Raw genomic sequence first — 24,405 nt, 5'->3', positions numbered from 1 at the left:
CAAGTTATACAAAAAATGAAAGCTATCTAACACATATTTGAATTCATTTAAAAATTAATGGACAATTAAATTTAGTAAGTCATTGAAATGTGTATAAAGCTAAAAAGGTTTGAACTTTTTTATTCACAAACTATTTAATATAATATTGTAGCATGTACATGATGCTGTAAAATGTGGAACTCAATATTTTAAATGATGTTTAACTAATTACAAAAGATACTAGGATGTTCACACCAACGTAAGTTTTTTACTTCAAATGCATCAACCTGTTGTAAACTTTCAAATGCTTCTTTAAGGTATAATAAATCTTCTGCATCAACTCCTTGTTTTAAAATATCCCATATGAGTAGTTTTTCATCTTTGCTAGATCTAAAAAAAGTTTTTAATGAATTCAAAAATTTTGCTACTAATTCTAGGTAATATTCACTGTAGGGTTTGTCTGAAAAGGTTAACTTTATTTTAAAAGCTTTTCTTATAACATATATTTATTTTTGTGCACAATGGCACAAATAAAAGGCCTAAAAGAAAAGAAGAAAAAAATAACAACATAAAATCCTACTTTTTTTTTTGGCAACACCAAAAAGTGTTTGAATCAATATATAACAATTAGCCCATGACTTAAACATCTAATAGATATTGATATCATAATAGTATGTTGGAAACTAATTGCATATGATACCAATATCTAATAGAAGACACTCATCAATATCTAATAGAAGACACTCATCAATATCTAATAGAAGACACTCATCAATATCTAATAGAAGACACTCATCAATATCTAATAGAAGACACTCATCAATATCTAATAGAAGACACTCATCAATATCTAATAGAAGACACTCATCAATATCTAATAGAAGACACTCATCAATATCTAATAGAAGACACTCATCAATATCTAATAGAAGACACTCATCAATATCTAATAGAAGACACTCATCAATATCTAATAGAAGACACTCATCAATATCTAATAGAAGACACTCATCAATATCTAATAATCATTGTCAACTAATAGCATATGATATCAATACCTAATAGAAGACACTCATCATTATAATTTTAATATATATGATAGATAGCATATGATATCAATATCTAGCATAAGCATTTGATATTTATATCAATTAAATCACAAATGATACTAATAATCAATAGATAAAACTTATCATGATTATTTCATTATATATGATAGATAGTGTATGACAATATCTAGCATATAGCATATACAATAATAACAAAAATAAAAATAATAATAACAACAATAACAATAACAAAAAATAACAGAAAAATGCAATTTAAAAAATAATCATGAATAGTTTATGTTTAGCTTGTTTAACTTAAGGGGTAAACAGATTCTATCTGATGACCAGCTTTGCACCCATTCTTCATCTATTAGGCTGACGTAGATATATTTATAATATATTGCTTTTAGTTTAGGGTGATGAATACTGGATCATCCAGACTCAATGCATGGTTTTTGCTTGTGTCTCTTATGGCTAGGCAACTTATTCTATTATCTCCTAATGAGGGTACAGCTTTAAAACTCAGTTTTATGGTTTGAAGGTCATGCTGTAAAGTATCAGAGTACTAACAATTCCATGTTGCGCATTGATGGTGTTCCAGCACATACTTTTGGTGTGTGTTGTCGAGGCCACATTTGGAGCCCTTTGCTATGGCTTTGGGTTTATTAATAGTAATGAGGTAATTGCTTGGACTAAAAAATAGTGCACTAAGTACTATCTGTGCTTTGAGCCAAGTTCATTAACAAACCCAAATATAATTAAAGTACCAAAAATCATAAAACACAAAAAACCATGGTAATCACCGACTTCAAATCAATCAATCATAAATATTCAAGTAACTTTTATTCTGTTAAGTCATATCTCTTGCAAAGTTCACTAGACCTACTTGCTCTTTGTGAGACTAATTTTAGTTCAGCAGTAAGAACTTACCCATAGATCAGGAAAATAGGTTAGAACCAACAGACTATTGAACAAGCCCTTTGTTTTTATTCTTCAGCCAATATCATTGTTGTTGGTGACATCAATGAGCATCACACTGAATGGCTTGGCTCTAGTGTCAGTGACACTGCAGGCATTAAGGCCCACAACGTTTGTCTCATTTTCTTACACAAATAGTCAACTTTCCTTTTCTGCTCAACAAAACTTGCTACCCTTTTCTACTCAACTTATGTCTTGTTTCAGATTCTAGTCAGTGCTCAGTTTCTCCAGATTCACCTTGATCTAAAACATCTACGTGTTTTAGATCACGGTTTGATCTCTCTAAAACTATTGTCTTCTTCATCATCAGAATCCCTCTATCACCATACCTCTTACAACTACCTAAAAGCTGACTGGGACTCTTTCCATGATTTTCTTGAGGCCCTTGGGTAGAAATCTTTTATCTTCCTGCTAATAAATGTGCTTCTTATGTAACTACTGAGGTTCAGACTGAAATGGAATCTTTTAATCCCTCACAATGATTTCAAGTCTAGCCTCACTCTTCTCCAAGATTTTCCTCTCATTGTGCTGATGCATTTTCTGATTGTAATCATTACTTCCATATCTATCACTAAAACAATTCTTCAGTAAACAGACGTCTGTGTACTATTGCTAGAAAACATTATGAAAGAATTAAAGCCAAAGCCCACTATTCTCAGGTCACGAAATCTCGTATTTCATCTAAAAGACTCCAGAGACTTCTGGAGAATCTTTAACAGTGTCTATAATAAGGGCAAATCTGTTATTCTACCTCTCTGATATAGCAGACAAACATGTTGATCCATTGCATGACATTCGATCATCAATATGGATTTCGATCTTCTGCTAATTTGTTAATAGTAATAACTGATAGGTTTTATCGTGCATTAGATAGCTGTGGAGAAGTAAAGGATATTGCTCTCAACATTTCTAAACATTTTTAGAGCTTTTGATGAAGTTTGGCATGTTGGTCTTTTCTATAAGCTTTCTTCTTAAGGTGTATCAGGTAACATCTTTAAGATTATAGAATCTTTCCTTACCAATCGTAGTATAAAAGTTTTCCTCAATGGACAGCATTCTTCTTTATATACTTCAGGGGTTCCTCAAGGTTCTATCCTTGGCTCTATAGTTTTTTTAATTTACATTAACAATCTCCCAGGAATTCTCGCATCTAAAGTGACATTGTTTGCTGATGATACTACCATTTATTCTTGTCTTGATAAGAAGCCAACACTCTCAAATTACTTAGAGGGGGCATTTGAGTTTGAAAACAATCTAACTTCTGCTACAGCATGGGACTCTCAGTGGCTCGTGAACTTTGAATACTCAGATAAAACTCAAATATTTTTTTAGATTATTTTCTAATAATTATTATTTTTTAATTATTAATTTAAATTTTTAATTATAACTATTTATTTTTAGCTAATCTTTATCACAACAATTTAGATCTTCTTACTCGATGTAATTGATGAGTCATCAACCCTTCATCTTCTAATATTAACTCTTACTTCTGATCTTTTTGGGAAACCATATATCAAATCCATTGCAAAATTAGCATCTGGTAGGGTTGCATCTCTTTGTTGTGCTTGTTACTTTCTTACTCCAGACTCTATTTTTTATCTCTATAAATCTTAAATCTGTCCTTGTCCTGCCTTTTTACTTTGTAGAAAAGCCTTACGAAGGTAAAAAAAATTCTACAACATGAGGCACTTTTTAGCTTTGTAAAAAAAATTGATCTTATTTGACAAACCCTAATCGACTGTTATAATAACATAACATCATATAGTTTTCAACATTATACTATAACATTATTATCAATAAAACATAAGTATCACAGTAAAATCAACAGTGCAAAAAAATAATAATAATGATAACAAAAAAAAATCACCTCATAGTAAACTTCTTATGTTCATTTTCTGACAAAGCTTTATTCATATAACTTCTTCGGTTTGTGGTAGATGACTTTGGTTGAGGTGGTGGTGATGATGGTGGTGATGACAGTGAAGGTGGTATAGTGAAGTAGTTGTGTTCTAGCCATATTAACTTTTTCAATAAATTTTCGGTTTGAATTTCTGTTTCTTTTATCAAAATGTCAGAAATAGTATTAAACTCTTTGTTATTTTCATGAGATGACTCATCTCCTGTATCTGTACTTGAAGCAGATGATTCCTTTTCAGGTTTAGATAGAATGATAGATTTGTTTCTTGCTTTTTGATCCATATATTTGTTAGCATTTCTTCTACGTGGTTCATCATACATACTTCTAAACATGACTGAAAACAAAATGGTATCAAAGAAAAAATATAAAAACATAAATACATATACAAATTTAAAAAATTGCATATATGTTTATGTATATATTTTTGTGCGTGTATATTTATTTGTGTGAGTGTATATATATATATATATATATATATATATATATATATATATATATATATATATATATATATATATATATATATATATATATATATATATATATATATATATATATATATATATATATATATATATATATATATATATATATATATATATATGTTAGGGTGATGACTTTTTAACTTTTATTCTTTAAAATCATTTCCTGTAACAGGAATGGATGAACTTTTGCCTATTATTGACTAAAATGACCTTTATTCCAATAAAATATTGAAAAAGGTCACGCGCAAACCAAATTGAAATGTAATATAGACCATTTTATTGAAATATATATTTGTTTCAATAATATTTATATATAATATAAGTCATTAAACCAACTTGTAAAATAATTTAATTACTACATCTTATTATAGAGACAGGCTCGTACCCTAGGGGAGTTGACAATACTGTATAACGTTATGCTTTCGAGAAGCTCCTGCAGAGTTGTAAAATTTTCTTTACCATTTTTCAGTGTGGTATAAACTGATATATAAGTGAGGTGTTCAAAGCAAATCCTTAAGTTTAAATTAGGTTAATTTTGTGTCAACACTATTACTGCCTAATTGAAAGAGATCTTGTATTATTTGGTGAGCTACATTGATATTTGTGCTTTATATACAAACATATAACAGTGCATATAATATTTAATTTGTGTCTTTTTTTATTTTCTATAATTTTAAATTGCTTGCTTTTAAATAAAATATATGAAAACTCAGTAACAGTTTCTTAAATTTGTTACGTGTTTAATAGGCCTATTCTGTTTAAGTTGGTGAGTAGAATGTAACATGTCATTTAAAAAGAGCTCTTTTAACACTAAGAAGAAGTAAGAAACTTGGATAAAGAACTTAATATAGTTTCTAGAGCCATTATATAGAGGCAAAGTGTTAATTTACAAAGCATCCTTGAGTAAAAAGAGCCGAGCTCAAAGCCCTATGGAGCATTGAACTTTCCACATGTATCTGTCATTTGTGCAAAATTATCAAAACTTTTGAAAGACTATGAGCGCTGCAGAAAAAAACACAACTTTAGTGTATTAAATGAACTGTTTTGCAAAAAGAATGAGAACCTGTATAAACAACAAATTAAGTGCAAAGGCCAGGTTGTTTAATTCACTGGCAAATCTGCTAGTGCCAAGATCATCCACCCATCCAAGCAAAAGAAGGTAATCAATGCAACAGTGTTCACAGTTACCAGCTCAGCGACTCCTGATTAGTTTGAAAGTAGCATGAACTCCAACTCATACAAATACACTTCTTAAGATGATAAAATTGCAACATCAACGAGCAAAAAGAAGCATAAACCAACATTGCAAGGCACCTTGTTACAATCTCGAAGCTGTTTTCCCAGAAGAAACTCACTATGCATTAGAGGAATTCAACCTGTAGGCTGAATTCCTCTAACACATTATGAAGTTCTTTTAACGATACGACAACTGTAAATAATGGCAAGAAGACAGGTGGTGTTGTTTGGCAGCACCAAATGTTTGAGGAGAAAGGTTAACACAAACCAAAGTTCATGAGTTTCCAACACCATGTGCTGGATTGCATTCTTCGCATTGTCAAGTATGATGAGGTCAATGGATTGACTAAATCACCCAACATTGAGTACTTCTTTGTGAAGGATTTGATGTGCAGTTATGGTAAATTGAAATCAGCCTTCAGCAACTGTAAAAATGAGAATAAGGAAACAGGCGGCTGGAGAGACGATACGAAGTTTCTTTACCATCTCACTTGTGTCATCCGTCACCACTATGAGATGAATGAGATTCACAAATGAGTAATCCCAAACATCAACAATGCATGCTGGAAATCTCAAACCATTCTAGCCCTTCTTGCGTTTATTCTGATGCCTGAAACCTGTAACAAGCTGCATGAAAATCTTACTTGTGGGTCTACCGTTGATTTCGCAGTCAATTGTTCTGCGCTGAAGATTTTGATAAACTATCTACAGTGCTGAATGACTATTCAAAAGGCCTCAGATACTCGCAAAACCACTGGAAAACATACAAATCTCCAATTGACAATGCCAGAAGCAACCAGTGCTGTGAGCGTGCGATCGAAGTTTTTCAAGACCTGTATGACTGCTGCAGCACTAAGGACAACCTCCCATTAAGATTCATCCTGTTCAATAACATTATCGTAAATAATTGACTTCCTTGTGTGTTTGATGACCCTATAAAATGTTACATATATGACTCTGAAGCTTGTGTTTGATTTTGTAACTGCTTTAATGGACCTCAAAAATTAGGCAAAAAATATAATAAATAAAAAATTTTTAAGTCATTTTGTGCGTGACATTTTTTTTATAAAATTACCTTGAAAGTAAGATTTTATCTAATCTTTAATAAAAGCTCTTCAAATAATGATACAGGGAAACAAGATTGTAAAAAAGTCATCACCCTAATATATATATATATATATATATATATATATATATATATATATATATATATATATATATATATATATATAAATATATATATATATATATATATATATATATATATATATATATATATATATATATATATATATATAAATATATATATATATATATATATATATATATATATATATATATATATATATATATATATATATATATATATATGTATATATATATATATATATATATATATATACAGTATAGTGTAAAATATAAGAAACACAAAAAAAAAAAATCATAATTTATTTTTATTTTTAAATTTTTTTTTAACCGAATATATTTTTCTGGTAAAAAGAATAATAATAATAAATTTTAGAAAATAGACAAACAAAATAAAAAATCATAATAGTGATAAAAACTTTTAAACAAATATAAAAAATGTATTTAAAGTTTTATAGGTAATTTTTATTTTAAAAAAATTGTGAAAAAGTTAAGAACCACAGAATAAAAAACGATAATTTTTACCACCTAATACCGCGTAATTCTACCATGAATTTTTAAGCACTCATTTATACGATTTGGCATTGAGTCTATTAAATTCTCTAAAATATGTTTGGGAACATTTCCAAGTATTGCTGGTAAAATATTGCGCAACTCCTCAAGGCTCCTTGGTGCTTTCTTGGCAATCTCTTTATCAAGCCAACTCCAAAGATTTTCAATGCAATTTAGATCTGGGCTATTTGGTGGCCATGTTAGACGCTCAATATTTTTACTTTCGAACCATTCAGAGACAATTTTAGCCCTGTGACATGGTGCATTGTCTTGCTGAAAAATGAATGGAACGCTTTGCTCAAGTGCATCAATTGACGGTAACAAGTTGTTATTTAAAATATCGACATAATAAGTAGAGTTGAGTCGACCATCAAATAATTTAAACATACCAAGACCATAATATGTCATGCAGCACCATATTCCAACCAACCCGCTACCTTGTTTTGTTCTTTGAACAATACAATCATGATTATATTTTTCTGAAGGCTGCCTGCGAATCATAATTCGGTTTTTTCGGTTATCAACCTCGATATTCATCTCATCACTGAACATTACTGTCCTCCATTTTTGTTTAGACCATTCTTTGACGCTTTGGCAAAATTCTTTTCACTTTTTTATATGTCGTTTGGTAAGTCGCGGTTTTAGAACAGCTTTTTTCCATAACATATTGTTAGCTAATAGTTTCCTACGCACAAGTGATGCCGAGGCTTGACGTCTATTTGAAAGCTTCCATTCCCTTCTTAATTCATGCGACGGCATGGTTCGATTTTTCTTTGCCAACCTGATTAAAAGGCGATCATCATTGGGTGTCGTCAAACGCGGTCTTCCAGAACGATGGCGATCAACGTAAGATTTCGTCTCTTTGAATCTTTTGATGATTGTTAGCACCGAACTATGTGATCGCTTTACTATTCTTCCAATTTCGCGAGAGGATTTACCTTCCTGGTGAAAATGCACCACATTTTTTCAAAAGGAAAGAATTTTTTTTTGTTTGAAATTAAATACTTTTTTTAAAAGTATTTAAAAAAATTAATTTTTTTTAAATATTTTTATTGGTTCTTTGGTAATAACTCAGGTCGTTAAAAGAATATTTAAAAAAAAAGGGAAAAACAAATTTAAAAAGACGTTTCCGCCGCATTTAGCACAAAAAATTCTTTGTGGTTCTTAACTTTTTTACAAAAAAAAATATAAAAAAAAATTAACACATAATATTTAATCCTTATTTTTTATAGGTTCTATTAACTAAATTTCAAAAAAAAAAAATTTTTCTTTTTTCTCATGCTATATTTAATATGTTTGAAAAAAAAAGACTATTTATTATCTATAGAATAAAAATTAATTAAATTTATTTGAAAAATTTTTTTTTTTTTATTTAGTGGTACTTAACTTTTTCACTATACTGTGTGTATATATATATATATATATATATATATATATATATATATATATATATATATATATATATATATATATATATATATACATATATATATATATATATATATATATATATATATATATATATATATATATATATATATATATAATATATATATATATAAATATATATATATATATATATATATATATATATATATATATATATATATATATATATATATATATATATATATATATATATATATATATATATATATATATATATGTATATAATACTGTATGGGGGTGAAATAACAGCTTAATTCATCAATGGACTAGTTTATTTAAAAATATATACACATTGAGGTAAGTTTACAGTCAACACAGTTACAGTCAACAATACACGCTACAAAAAATGATTGAACAATTTTTAGTTACTAAAAAACTAAAAAAATATTCAATGACACAAATTTCATGAAATTTAATTTTTGTTGAAGTATAAGATACCTTTATTATCTAATTCAATGTCTTTCTTTGCAGTAGATGATTTTTGATTTTTTCTAATGTTTTTTTCTTTACTTTCAACAAAAACCTTTTTGTTTTCCGTTAGTTCAGTTTCAGTATATTCTTCTTCTGAAGATTCAGAAGATTCTGAAGAAGACTGTTCAGTAGAGGATTTAGATGAATCTGATGACATTTTTTCATCCATATCTTCATTTTCACTTTTGGACTAAAAGTTTAAATAAAAACATACAAACACACATATTTATATAGTGTATATAGTATATATATATACATATATATATATATATATATTTATATGTATATATATATACATAGATATAATGTGTGTGTGTATATATATATATATATATATATATATATATATATATATATATATATATATATATATATATATATATATATATATATATATATATATATATATATATATAAATATATAGATATATACACAGATATAACGTGTATAATGTATAATATATATATATATATACATAGATATAATGTGTGTATGTCAACATTTTTGAATCGACAACTTTTGTTAAAATCATGTGATAAAACAAATATTTAAAACAATAGTGACTTTAATAGAGATTGTGTTGATACTATCCACGTAATATCGATAGTGGATAGTGATGGATATAGATTGATGGAATAAGAGACAAAAATGTGCGCAATGATATCATTAAGAATGTTATGCTGTCACATACAAAAAACAAAATACCAAAATGAACACCTCAATCAACAAATATTAGGTTGAAAACCAACATATAAAAAAGATTTATTTAAAATTCTAAAACAAAAATAGGAAAAATGATTATGATGGAATTATCAAGCTTGCCTCGTCAAAGCAGTAATCATTTTAAAAGACTTCTTGACAAAATATTGAAGAATTTATTTCAAAATAAAATTATTTTCAATTATTTTCAAAAAAAATTTAATTTAGATTTTTTTCTAACAGAATACTCTTGTGTGTGCATATTTCAAAAAAAAAATGAACTTTTTAGAATAGATTTGATTTAATAAAACTTTATTTGTTTTTACTTTTGAAATCAATTTTTCGACATTGCAGAGAATATATATATATATATATATATATATATATATATATATATATATATATATATATATATATATATATATATATATATATATATATATATATATATATTGTCAAAATCATTTTACAATCGATTAAGTCATTTTTTCATGTTATGAGAAATAAATAGTAGACTTAAAGAAATTGCTATTTTTTCTCGTACATCACAATAAAACAAACAAAAATAATTTGGTTTAAAATAATATCTTAAACTAATTAGAAAATAGTTTTTTCATATTTTTTTATTTTGTCAGATTATTTATGTCAGAGTAAAAAAAAAAAATTTTTTTTGAAAAGTTTTTTATTTATTTCTCATAACATGAAATAATGACTTAGGCGATTGTGAAACAATCATGACTTAATATATATCAGGTCTTGTTTTATAGTACTTTGCGTAGAGCGATTTATGTACACCTTAAGTGACTTTTTATCGTTTTTTAACTTTTAAATTATTCCATAAGCAGTAAGATTAAAGAAGTAATTAATTTTAAAAAAGTCACATTAATCCTTTTGTTACCAGACAAAATACAGTAAAATTTGTAATGAAATTACAATTTTTAGAAAGATTGGTAATGAAAGGGTTAACTTTTGAATGACATTTATGTAAAAATATTTGTTACAAAAGTTTAATTATGTTAGATGTAAGCACTATTTACTAATAAAAAAAACCAAATTAAATTAAAAATTTTATTTTATTTTGTTTTTATTTTACTGTAATAATTAATTTTTTGCTTGATTAATGCTAATACTTTAAGCTTGAAGCAAAGATCATAAGAACATAATTTAATTCTGATAAAAAATATATGATTTAATTCAAAACTAATTTAATTAAAAATATAAAATTTTATTCTGATAAAAAAAATTTATAATTTAGATTTTCAAAATATATAATTTAATTTTGATTTAAAAAATATATTTAAGTTTATTAAAATTAAAGCTAATGCTTGGGTTTAACTTAACTGCAAAATTTATTTAAAAATATTACTAAATATTATTCAATATTAAAATTTTATTTATTCTTGGAAAAATATTAGCTCATTTTTATTGCAATTGCTTTTTCGGTTTTCCTTCCTAAACTTTTTTTTTTTACTCAAAATTAAACTTTAAATAAATAGCTGCATCAAAAATTTGTGCAAAATGTAAGTTAAACTTATTTTTTTAACACAACTTGAATCGCAGGGATCATTTTTTAATAAACTATATCGCTGTATATATAGTTTATTAAAAGCGATATAGTTTTAATAAATGATTTTTGGAAAAATAATCTTTGCTTTCACAACAAATTTGTTACTAAAATAATAAACTTTAATTAAATAAAGTAAATTAATGTAATTTTTTTTTTGTTACTCGCTGATTTTTTTTTAATAAAAACCATTTGTAGTTGCAAAGCTGCAATTATAAATTTTATAAATAATCATTTAAAAATTCAAAAATTAAACATATTACAATTCATTTATGCAAATGTCGAGAAAAGAAAGAAATTTGTTTATATCAAACATTTTTAAAAATGTAATATTAAATTTAATTATTTAATATTAAAATTAAAATAAAAGAATATTTCCTTATAGTAATAATAAAAAAGCCATTAAATAACATTTAGCTTGTTTTGCGATAATAAATATTATTGCAGTAATTTAAAAAAGTTAATGTCTTTAAAAAGTAAAAAAAATAAAGAGAATTTTATGACATCAAATTCACATCCTATTGCGTTAAGCATATATATATATATTTTCAGTCTTCGATCCTATCGCGCTGCATTAAAACCACGACTATCTCAGAAAAATATTCATGACCGCCTCAAATTTTGTAAAGCACATAAAAATTGGACTGTGGCAATGTGGCGACATGTCATGCTCTCAGACGAATCGCAGGTGAAATAATTTGCTACGCATAAAGTGAATGTTCAACGGCCACTAAACACACGCTACAATGCCCGTTATGTTGCTCCAGCAGTAAAAGATTGCCCTGCAATTATGATTTGGGGAGCAATTACTGCCAGAGATCGAGCAGGAATCCATCTCATGCCACCAGGTGAAACAATCAAAGCTGTTAATTATTTACAAATAATAAAGGAAAATACTATTTTCCTTTATTATTTGCAAATAATTAACATTTTGGCTCAGAACTCACAACTGTGAAATCTTTATGCATGACGGCGCGCCATGTCATCAGGCAAAGAACGTCAAGACATGGTTTCAAGAGAATTCCATCAATGTTCTTGCTCCGTGGTCTGGCTTGTCACCGGATTTAAACCTGATTGAAAATTGCTAGGTAAAATTGAAAGCAGAAGTGACAAAAGCAAACTCAACGTCGGCGACAACTTTGAAGGAGGCTATACTGGAGGCGTGGTCCTAAAAATAACGCCTGATTACTGTGACTCTCTTGTTGCCTCTATGCCTCGAAGAATAGAAGCTGTCCTCAAAGCCAGAGGAAGACATTGGAGGTACTAGAAACTCTTTTCTGATGTGAACTACTTGTTGGTTTCTTTGAAAGTGTGTCATTGACTTATGTGAATGTTGTTTGTTGCGTTTAATTCAATCATATTATCATTAAATTGAAGTGGTATTACATTTCCGCCTAAAAACCTTAGCGGTTGGATATTTTTGGCCAGCACTGTATATATATGTATACATATATATATATATATATATATATATATATATATATATATATATATATATATATATGTATACATATATATATATATATATATATATATATATATATATATATATATATATATATATATATATATATATATATATATATATATATATATATATATATTACTACTTAGTTTCTCCGCGCAGCGGCCTTGCTCGGCAAGGTTCGTGTTTCGGAGTTAAAGAGTTGAGAGAGGGTTGCACCACGAATAACAACTAAAAAAATAAAAACACAAAAAAATGAGTAGCCTCCTCGACTGTAGTGGCCCCCCTCGGGCCTTGGGGAGGTGAATAATCTAAAAAAAATATATATATATGTATATATATAAATGTATATATATATGTATATATATGGTAGGGGTACCCATAATTAATCAATTATTTTTAGTGTTGTATGTTTGCCTCATTCTAACTCAGACCATGAATGCATAAACAAGTGTTTTACTATTTAATATTATAATTCACCAACTAAAGAACATTTATGTCATTGCATGTGGATTTATTTTTGGTCAGGTGTTAATGCAACAGTTGCAACAAAGTAAATTTGTGATGTGTATGGAGACATATTGAAAGTCAATAAGTGTCAACGTTGGTTTAGGAAATTTTCCAATGGTATTTTTGACTTGTCTGATAGTGTCCATATACTTGTCAGGGTATATGAGTCCCACATCTATTGTCAAGATAAACAAAGATCAACGGCTTACAATTTGCACATTTGTGCAGACAAATAAATCATCCATTTTTACAAAGAATTGTTACTAGTTATGAGAAATGGGTCTCATACAACAACAACAAGTGTACCAATTAATGGCTTTCTCCAAATCAACTTGTTGATTTGGAGAAAACCACTACCAAACCATCACCTACTTTAAAGAAACTGTTATTATACGTTTGGTGGGACTCTGGTGGCATAATTCATTTTGAACTACTGAAACCAGGAAAAACAGTTACAGCTGAACTGTATTGCTGACAATTGGATAGATTACACAACCAATTGTTGGTAAAAAGACCAGTGGTAATGTGCAACAAGTGGGCCATGTTGGTAAAAAGACCAATTTTGCTTTTGATGTTGTTGTTAACAACCCTCTCCAAGTATGTGGTTGGAATCAAACTCGGAGCTTTATCCTTACAAAGTGAGCACTCTAATACTACACAAACACCACATTTATTAACAATACATTTATTAACAACTCAAACAAATAAAATTGAAAATAAAATAAAACTAATACTAAAAGAATGACAAGATCTCTTGTGATAATAAGATATTTTTAAAGATTTAAACAACAAATATGGTACAATATGGTACATGGTCTGCATTATTGAAGCCATTAACAGGATCACCATCATCAACATGAAATAATTATGTTAAGACTCATAAAATTTTACTTGTTTTAAACATCTTTTGCATTTTTGAGTACATAAAAAAAGAGGTAGAACAAATGAACTTTACTAATACTAACTGCCTTATTTAACCTGTCAGTTGATATATTTACATTTGTTTAACCTATCCCTATTTCATTATTGTTATATACAAACCTCAGCATCACTTTCATCTTCACTGTCATCTGAATAAATCTTCTGGTACAATGATGAACCACTTCTACATACTTGTCCTGAATTTAAAAAAATTCATTTATAAAACTGAAATAAAAACAATGTTAGTGCGAATGTAGTGCAACTATTTCATAAATATTTAAAACTGTTAAGTTTATTGAAAAACTACTCAAATTGTTTACCATCAAAGAGGGTGATATTTTTCTGGGATTTATATGACATATATCTATTATTAATAACTGTATTATTTTTTAAGATTCTGATTATTTTGAAGTGATTCTAACTCCTGAAAATGTACAGGAATTAACCTGACTCAAATAACAAAATAACAACTTTTAACCATATTTAGATGTTCAATTGTTATATTCCAGTGATATGTATGTATGATACTACTGGAATGTGCAACTTATTTTTGGTTACAATCAATCACATTTACACAAAAATTCAAATTTTTCTTTTTATTTAGTCAGATTTTCATTAATTGGCATTTTAATCTTATTGTATTTTTTAACTATTATTTCTAGTTTAGGACGTAAAACATAAAATATAAGCTATTATATAAGAACAATTTTTGAAATACCTGGTTTATAAATTTATCAAAATTTATAAAACAGGTTTTCATAGGCACTGCATCCAGCAGAAAATCATATTTATTTGTATAGTTCTTCACTAAATCCGAAAAAATCCAAAAATATTTGTAATACAATTAGAAATAAGACAGATCTGTTTTCAGATTTTGTAGTGCAACTTGTTTTTAACAACCGTAAGGATAATTTTTAAATTATTGTATCTTTTATATACTTACTTTGGTTTTTTTTAAACAAGCAACATTTGTCAAACTTATGATTTTTTTGCAAGTATTATAGAATGTTATACTTATTTCTTTGTAAAATCATATACTTAAGGTGATCAATATCCTCTTGTTTTGTGTGAAAGCTAAATAAAATTAATATTTTTATGGCAAACTCCAATGTTAGTCACCTTTATTATATATTCTGAATCTTTTTTATTTTACTTTTTCGGCTATCAAAATGATATTTTGATTAATAATTAATTTGGATAAGTGTCAATATTTATAAGGGATATTTGACAAACTATTAAAGTTTTTTATCAGAAAATATTGATAATTATATCGATTATGTTCAAATTGATAAAAAAAGACAAAGTAAAACAGTAATTGATGATATATGAGAGTGTCATTTTAAAATTTGATTAAAAATTTACTATTAAATAAAAGCTTAAAGTGTTTATTTTTTGTGTACTTTTACAACAAAATTATTAACTTTTTACTTCCAACAAGGCTGCAAGCAACCACTATAAGAGTTGGAAGTTACTGGAAGAGAAAAGACGAAGTTATAGAGCAAGAGATTGACAGATAACTTAAAAGATTGCAAATTATATGATTAAGAAAACATGATGAAGGAAGTGAATTCCAAAGAACTGATGTTTGAGGAAAAAAACTAGACAAATAAGAATTTTTGGAGCACTTAGGAACAGCCACAGTAAAAGACTTAATTACATGACAAGTAACACAAGAATGAATTTTAGTAGATGGCAAAAAAGACTATAAATACTATACTGGGCACTGCTCTAAAGAGCTAGCTCTTTAGAGCAGTGCCCAGTATAGTAGCAACCTCCAACCATTAATGTGATAATGGTTGGAGGTTGGCTCCAAGAGCAGGTCCACTTATGTTTACAATGCATTTTTGCACCTTGCCTAAAAGAAAAAGGGCATTATTCAAAGATCTGCCCCAGATATGGCAACAGTATTCCATACAAGGACGGATTTGAGATTTATAGAGATAAAGATTAGTATTAGGAGTAAGAAAGTGGCCTTCTACTAAAAATGAATTTCTGAAATCTTTTCAATTAAGCTGCCATCTCCTTTTATAATTTTGATGTTTTGTTCATATAGGCTTGATCTATAACCATAGATTAAAAAAAAAAAGACATCACCATCATCATTTTGTCTTTTGAAATTTGAAGAAACCTTTGCAAAACTTGGTATAACCTCAGACTGTCTATGAGGGAATATCTTTAAGTTAGCAAGAAAAATTGGAAGCCATCTAAAATAATGCGTGTGATCTAAAGCAAACATCCAAGAAACGATTTGTTTCAAGGCACTGACAAAAATTATAATTTCCCATTCTGAAACTCTTAACAAGCAACAGGATATTGCTTGTTACTCAATAACAGTAAACCAATAATTAAATTAGGTGTATGTTGCTCTTTGCCTGATCCAAATGATCTTTGATGGATCCACAGGAAGTCGTAGATATATTTTGGAATGCTTCAGTCAATAGTGAATATAAACCAGCTAATGAAACTTGGGCTGTATACTTTGAAAGTTGTACTTTTTGACCAGTTTGCTTGTCCAGAAGTTGTCATACCAGCTTAAGTTATGTCATCTCACATTAATCACTGCTCTCTAACTAATCTCTAACCAAAGATAAGAAACTATTTCTATGTGTAACTCACCCATCGTCACTTGAAGTTTATCTTTGCTATACAGTTCCAAGTAGTGCCACTGAACTTGTTTACCTAACGCATAAACTGGTTGGTCAGCAGTTATTATGGGTTGATTTTGACAAAACTTTTTAAACTATATTAAAGTTTGTCTTACCATAGATGTTGAGTTGATTGATACATTAATGATTGGCTAAAAAATAAAAGTTTTATTTTCTGTTTATCTAATTTTGTCATTTGAATGAAACGCTCGAAAAATGTGCCCTGTTTCATCCCTTCTAATTTGTTTAGTAAAACTTTAACTATGCCTATCATTTAACATTTATGTCATTATTTGTTGTTGCTGGTAATTCATTACCTGTTGCAGCATTTACAACTTTGTTACTCTTCTGAGACATTACAATTTATCATTAACTTATATAGGTTATTTTTGTTATTTAATTTTATATGGATTTTTAAATTAATATGGATTCAATTATTTTGCATAAATATATTACAATAAAACAACTGAAAATAACTAGTTTAATAAAGTTGGTTTAAGCTTGGAAATAGTTAAAAATTAAAAAAAATAAAACATAAATAAATAGCAAATTCATTGGTAAACTATAATAACTCTAGAAAAACTGAAAAAATAAAGTGTGAACCATACATTCATAAAAGTTACTTATCTTGAAAGATACATTTGCTAATTTATAAACAAAAAACAAACAAATCATCATTTACACTGTTTGCACTTAGCTAAACAAATTATACAATTGTGTTTGTTGTAAAATTTTTACAGTATGACCACATAGATTGTTTGCATTTTTCTTTTAAGCTGATTTTATACTATAAGATTCTTTAAGTACATTTATCTAAAAATTGAAGACTCTATAACTCAAAACCAAAGATATTTATGAGTGGCACCTTTTTCTCAATCAATTTATATAGTTGTCAACAATAATTTTACCAAACTTCATGCTGGTATCACTACTTGAACCATTTTTATGCTTATTCCCTCCACAAATTAAACTGTATTACAAACATTTTGGATTTTTAGTGAAATAATTATATAAATATGATTTTCTAATTGTGGAATAAAAAATACTTTGATATTAAAAAAAAAAAAAAATCCACAATGACGCCATATACTAAAAATGTCATGAATTAAACATGCATAAAATAAATTATCATGTCTGTAGATTGCAGTATTTATTATCCAGACTCAGAGAGTCATAGTAAAATGAAGAATGTGAGCTTTGGCTCACATTCTTCATTTTACTATGAGTCTCTGATTTATACATTTATTATTTAGTTTTAATCAAAAAAATTTAGCCCAAACGCTTTTTTTAAACATTTTCTTTAATATGAATACAACTTGTCTAGGCAGTTAGGGATCCCTTAAAAGATATACCTTGTGTTACTTTATAGCTGCTAATTATGATTACTTATTATTCATATATTATATTGGTATGTTTATCATATCAACATTAAAAAAGTTTTTTTAGTCATTTTTATAAAACTTCAAAAAACTATTTATGACACTCATAATGGTGGTTGATTCGATAAGTCATTAAGAATTATAACATTATCAAAGTCACTCCAACAAAGAGGTGAGATCGATAACTTTTTGGACTTTTAAAAATATACTAGGACCAAAAAAAAATTTTTTTAATGGAATTCTATTAGGGGATAATGTTATACCAGAAGAAAAAGATTCAAAAAAAATTTTTATACTAATGCAAAAATACTCAAAAAACCAAAACCACCTTGCTTGATGGTATTCTATTAAATACACAAATAAAGTTTACTCTAAATTTTTTTGTACAAACGATAAATATAACAACCACATAAATGATTAAAAATGGAACTCTTATTATTCTATCAATTATAAATACAATATACTAAGAATAGTTTTTTTTTACGATTTTATGAACATGAAATTACTTTTATAAGAATAGTACTTATGACAAAATTAATCAGTTGCAATTGTTCTAAAGGTAATTGTTATAAAGGTACTACTACTATTATTGTAAGTATATTTAATAACTTATGAGGTTTTCTGTATACATAAAAATATCTTTCAAAGTTTTTTACAAGCAAATAAAATAAATTAAATCTGGGGAGGGGTTCTGTTTTGTTTTTTATAATTAATTTTAGCAGGGGTATTACATGTAAATAAATAAGTAACAACGACAACAACAATAATAATAATATTAATAATAATAAAAATAATAAGTAGAAAGATCAAACAATTATTTTATAATACAATGACTTACTTTGTCTCAAAGCAAGTTGCTCAAATTCATCGTCAATCTTTTCTTCATCTTCACCTTCATCATCTGAAACAGTATCCATTGGCTCATCTTCACTCTCTTCCAACCGTCGTTGTTTGACATGGGAACCATGAATTGATGACCATGATGATCTTTTACGTGTTGCTTGAGAAGATTTTAATGAAGTTGGCTGTAAGTGTGGTTTTCGTGTAATTCTAAATGAACTTAAAAAATTAGAAGATGGTGGTCTATTATCATTATTTTTATCAAAACCAAAAAGAGTTTGAAGCAAAGCAGATATTGTGCTTGGTTCTTTTAAAGTTTCTTGCTGATTTAACAAAGCATTTTGCTTTTCTTCAGACAATGATCTTGTAGTGATGCTTGAATTTTCAGATAATACCTCTGTGTTTTTGTTATGATTTAAAACTTGTTTACTCCACCAATTCTCAAAAGCACTAAATGCTGATTGCTCAACAAGCTTTTTTAATGTATCTTTAAGAAGTATACTTTTTAACTCAATACTAAGATCTCGAGCACAACCAGTTTTCACCTGGAAAGCTAATAATAGTTCATCAGAAGTATATGGAATGTTAGTGGGTGGTACTATATTTTCACTCACTGAACCAGTATTATGCATGTTAGCTGCAGAATCAGCAACAGATAAAATATTTTGTATATGATCCTGAGTCAATGAAATTTGATGATGCTGTATTGGAATATTATGATTTGAGGGAACAATAGGTATCAAAGCAGTTCGCACTATTTGAGGGTTTTGATAAGGTGAAAATGAAGCTTGACTATTTAAAGGAACAAAAGAAGACTGTCGAACTAAAAAATCCATTTGAGGTCCATTGGGCGGAGGTCCTTGTTGTCTAGTCTGTAAAGGATGAGCTAGTAAAGAATAATAATTTAGTTGAGTTTGGACATTATTTGGTGGATACTGGTAGATATGAGTGGGCCTAATTGCTCCAGTTAAACTAACATTTCCTTGAGTTAGAGGATGAGGTTGTGTTAGCAGACAAGGTTGTGGTAGCGGATGAGAGGGCGGTAATGGATGAAGTTGCGTTAGCGGATGAGGATGTATTAATGGACGTGACAACTTTAAATGCTTAACATTTTTAACATTCAATTCGACTTTTCTATCTTCATTTGAACTAATTGAAGATAAAGACATATCATCATCTTCATCATCGCTACTTTTTTTGGAAGTTGATACAGATTCAGGCTTGTAATTATCAGTAAGTTTATTATTGTAAAACTCTGATGGTGTCAGATCTTTAAAAGGACTTTGAGGTGTTTGAGGGTCAGACACAGGACTATAGGATTTTGAGATAATATTTTTATTCTGAGTCACTGGGCTCATAAAAGGAGACTGAGATCTACAATTATTTTTTATTAATTCTATGCTAGGAGTATGCCTCCCATTTTTAAAACTGAATTTCGAATTTTCTGTTGGAGATATATCATCGTATTTTAAAAGATTAGAAGCAGGTGAGTTATATGAAGAACTTTTGTTTTGTTTTGGTAGTGGTGGTGGAGGAGGCGGAGTTTCGCAATTTTTATAAAAGCTAGGAACAGTTTTTGAATGTTTGCTTTTTGAAGAGCTAGCAATAGGTTGATTTCTGTGCATTGAACTTATGTTTGGGGTTCTAGGAGTAGCTTGATAAGATGATTCTGAAGTATGTCTTGAAAAACTATTGGTTAAAGTGGAACGCATCTTTTGACATTCCATTTCCAACTGACACCACATTGCATAACCAGGAGGAGCTAAAACAAAAATTTAAACAATTGAACAATTTTTAATTTTGCATAATCAATTATTCTTTAAAGTGCTTTGAATAAAAATTAACAAAAAGAACCACAAAAGAAATTATAAAATTTTTAAAACAAGCACTTTTATCCAAACCTTTAAAATCAAAAAATTTATATAAAAAATTATAAAAAAAAAAAAAAATTAATCAAATATTTTTTAATCTAATGTTAACTATCAAAAATCTTGAACTTTATATTTATTATGTGCTATATTTATAATTATGTGCTATCAAAAATCTAATATTCATTCATCTTTTATCAGTCTTATATCTTAATATATTTTATGAAAATTTATGAAAAGATGATCTTTTTTATTTTTGTAATTGCTTTTTAAGAAAAGTTTTTTTATTATCATTAACTTTTTTAGATTAATGATAAAATGAATGTTAATTAGAAATGATTAATTGGTTTATGAGTAGTATGCAAAGATTCATTAAAGCCAATTTGTTGAAAAAAAAAATTGATAGTTTTTTTTTTTTAACTCATAATTTAAAAATCAACATTTGGCCCCTTATTTCAAAAAAAACAACTAAATTGTGAGAAAGCAAACACAATGCTGTGTGTTATGATTGTTTTAAGAAATGAATAGTTACAAGTTTAAATAAGCATAAGTTTTTTAAAATAAGGCATTTTTTTTTTTAAAACAACAAATTTAAATTTTACTGATAGTTTTTTTTTTTATATCAATATAGTTTAATTTAAAGATATTTTATAAAGATAAAGACTAAAAATGATTTTTAATGTGGTTTTAAATTTAATTACAATGTAGTGCTTTAAAATAAGTAATTGACATAATTTTACTTTTTACATATGTAAATATGCATATAATATGCGTTACTCTTTTTCGTTACGCAATAAAATCTCATAACAAGGCTTGTAATTGAATGAATTTTTAAATTAAACTTGTTTTGTAATAATTTATATTGCTGTAGTTTAAAAAGGTCTTTAAAAAATAAAAAGTAAAGAAAGTTTTATGATGTCAAATTCAGATTAAGCTAATGTGTTAAGCATTTTTTATTTAAAACTAAGCCTGCTGTCATACTTAAGATGGAATTCCTGATGACTCCCCTTTATCTTTAAGAAAAGATGCAAAAAAGCATAATAAATTTAGAGGGAGTTGTTATCCCTATGAGATTGTGCCTCTTTCTCTTTTCTATTAACACTACCATGATTTCTATTATCTCTTATTACACATACCAAATTTTTTGTTTTACTTCCTCAGTACTTAGTTAATTTTATCAGAGTGATATTTTTATTTTTATTTTTTAAAATACTATGAAAACAAATCCTGATTACTTATTTTTGTGGAAATTAAATACTTCAAAAACTATATTATAAATAAGTTATTACAAATATATTTGAAATAAAAGATTTTTTCCTTTTTAAAGCTTTAAATAGAGCTTAACACTTTTACATCTAAGTTAACACCTATTTTTATAAATATTATTTACAAATATTATTTTTTATAAATATTATTTATAAATATTATTTTTTATAAATATTATTTATAAATATTATTTTTTATAAATATTATTCTATTTTTCTTAAAACTTACATCTGTTTTACGAAATATTTTGTAACAAATTAAATTAAGAGAAGTTTACAGAAAATTCTCTATATATTATAACTAGTTTATTTATGTTACACCAATATTGTTTGAGGTATAAATAGAAAGGCTTAAATTCAACTCCTTTTACAGCAACTAAATTTTATTTAAAATTTATCTTTATCAAAAATTAAACAGGTTTTGTCACAAAAGTACCTCACAGAGCTTATTAAAAATGTAAAATGTTTTTTTGAATGTAACCTGTATGTTTTTCGAGACTATTCAAGTTATACAGAATTACAGATACATATTATTTAAAGATGGAGACCCCCTGTATTAATATTTACTTAATGTTGCAAATCTTATCCTAAAATGTCTTAAAAATTATTATTAATGCCTACCTTAATATCTTGTTCAATTTTAATCATTCAGCTTTTTCTTTATTTTCAATTAAAATGTATTAAATTTAAGAAATTGTTAAACTTAATTAAAAGATTTTTAATAAGAACATTTAAAAAAAAGAACACAAAACAATAATTAACCTATATGGCTACTGTATAAACTTTTTAAAAGATCTTACGTTTTATTTCAATCCAAACTTTAATAACTTTTCCCATAACCTGTCGCCCATTTAAAGCATCAACAACTTTTTTGATATCGGTTTTGTCATCAAAGATAACTTTTCCTGTACCAGTATGACGATTAGTTTTTGGATCAAAATAAACTTTGTATTCAATAATATCTCCATAAGATTCACAGAGTTCATGTAAAAATTTACGATCAATATTGTCATTTAATCCAGAAAATCGAATAGTATTTTGAGGCATGGGTCCAACATAGTTTTTATCAACCTACGTTTAAAAGTAATAATAGTTTTGCATTAAACTTTGCAATGAACAAAAACACTTTTTTTAAATATTAGCACTTGTGCATATTTTTATAAATTTCAGCAAAAAAACACATATTAACTGCATTTAAAACTTTTACCTTTAAGTCTGGCAAAGGTAGATCACAAACTTCCATTGTCCAGACTTTACTTTTGTGACGACGAGGATCTTTTGGTATTATAGGAGGTTGCTAAAAATATACAAATTTAAAAAAAAAAAGCTAATAGAAAAAAACAAACTGTTATACTTATTTAAAAAATACCCCAGGTAGAACTCCATTATATCGTATAACTTTCATGTGACCTTTCTTTATTGCTGGATCAATAAGAAGTCGAAAATTTTGCTTGCTTTCTTCAATAACTTTTTTTGAAACAATACGAGGGTCAAAAGTTCTGGATTCTATCTGTGGTGAATTAGAAACCAATGGAGAATAGCTATTAGCACAAATTTGACCTAAAGGTAATGTACTAGGTGATGGTGTTGACTGAGGTGAATTGTTAAATCCAGATTCAATCAAACTATTTCTGCTTGACAATTCTTTTTTTCCATCTTGCGATAAACTTCTTCTTGGCTGATCATGAACTTTGTAACGGCTATTATAATGCTCATATTTGTCACTTTTTACACGACTTTCATGATGACTCCTCCTTCGATCTCTTTCTTTTTTAAATTCATCTCTTTTGTAATCTCTTTCTGATCCTATAAAAGAAAGAAAAAATGTTTTAAAAATATCAAAATCTAATAAAGCAACCTATGAATAACCCTATTTTATAAGATGTTATTACAATATTAATGTAACTATATCAAAGTAAAATATACTTGAATTAATATTTATGAAAAAGATGGGGAAATATGGGTGATCGACAGAAATTCTGTTT

General features: G+C 27.2%; 1 protein-coding gene across 1 annotated transcript in view; it reads right to left on the bottom strand.

Annotated features, from left to right (window-relative positions):
• LOC100198749 (histone-lysine N-methyltransferase SETD1B) overlaps positions 1-24,405 on the bottom strand; it is a 33,067-nt gene that overhangs the window by 1,165 nt on the left and 7,497 nt on the right. Inside the window, exons 2-9 of the mRNA XM_065808158.1 lie at positions 23,790-24,226; positions 23,628-23,717; positions 23,221-23,491; positions 19,286-21,049; positions 14,544-14,620; positions 9,231-9,453; positions 3,874-4,258; positions 221-369 (exon numbers count right to left, since the gene is read on the bottom strand). Coding sequence (XP_065664230.1) covers positions 221-369; positions 3,874-4,258; positions 9,231-9,453; positions 14,544-14,620; positions 19,286-21,049; positions 23,221-23,491; positions 23,628-23,717; positions 23,790-24,226 — 3,396 coding nt within the window. The remainder of the gene's footprint in view (positions 1-220; positions 370-3,873; positions 4,259-9,230; positions 9,454-14,543; positions 14,621-19,285; positions 21,050-23,220; positions 23,492-23,627; positions 23,718-23,789; positions 24,227-24,405) is intronic.

This window comes from Hydra vulgaris, chromosome 10, assembly GCF_038396675.1.
Source record: "Hydra vulgaris chromosome 10, alternate assembly HydraT2T_AEP".
Lineage (NCBI taxonomy): Eukaryota > Metazoa > Cnidaria > Hydrozoa > Anthoathecata > Hydridae > Hydra > Hydra vulgaris.
This window is presented reverse-complemented; position numbering and strand designations above follow the sequence as displayed.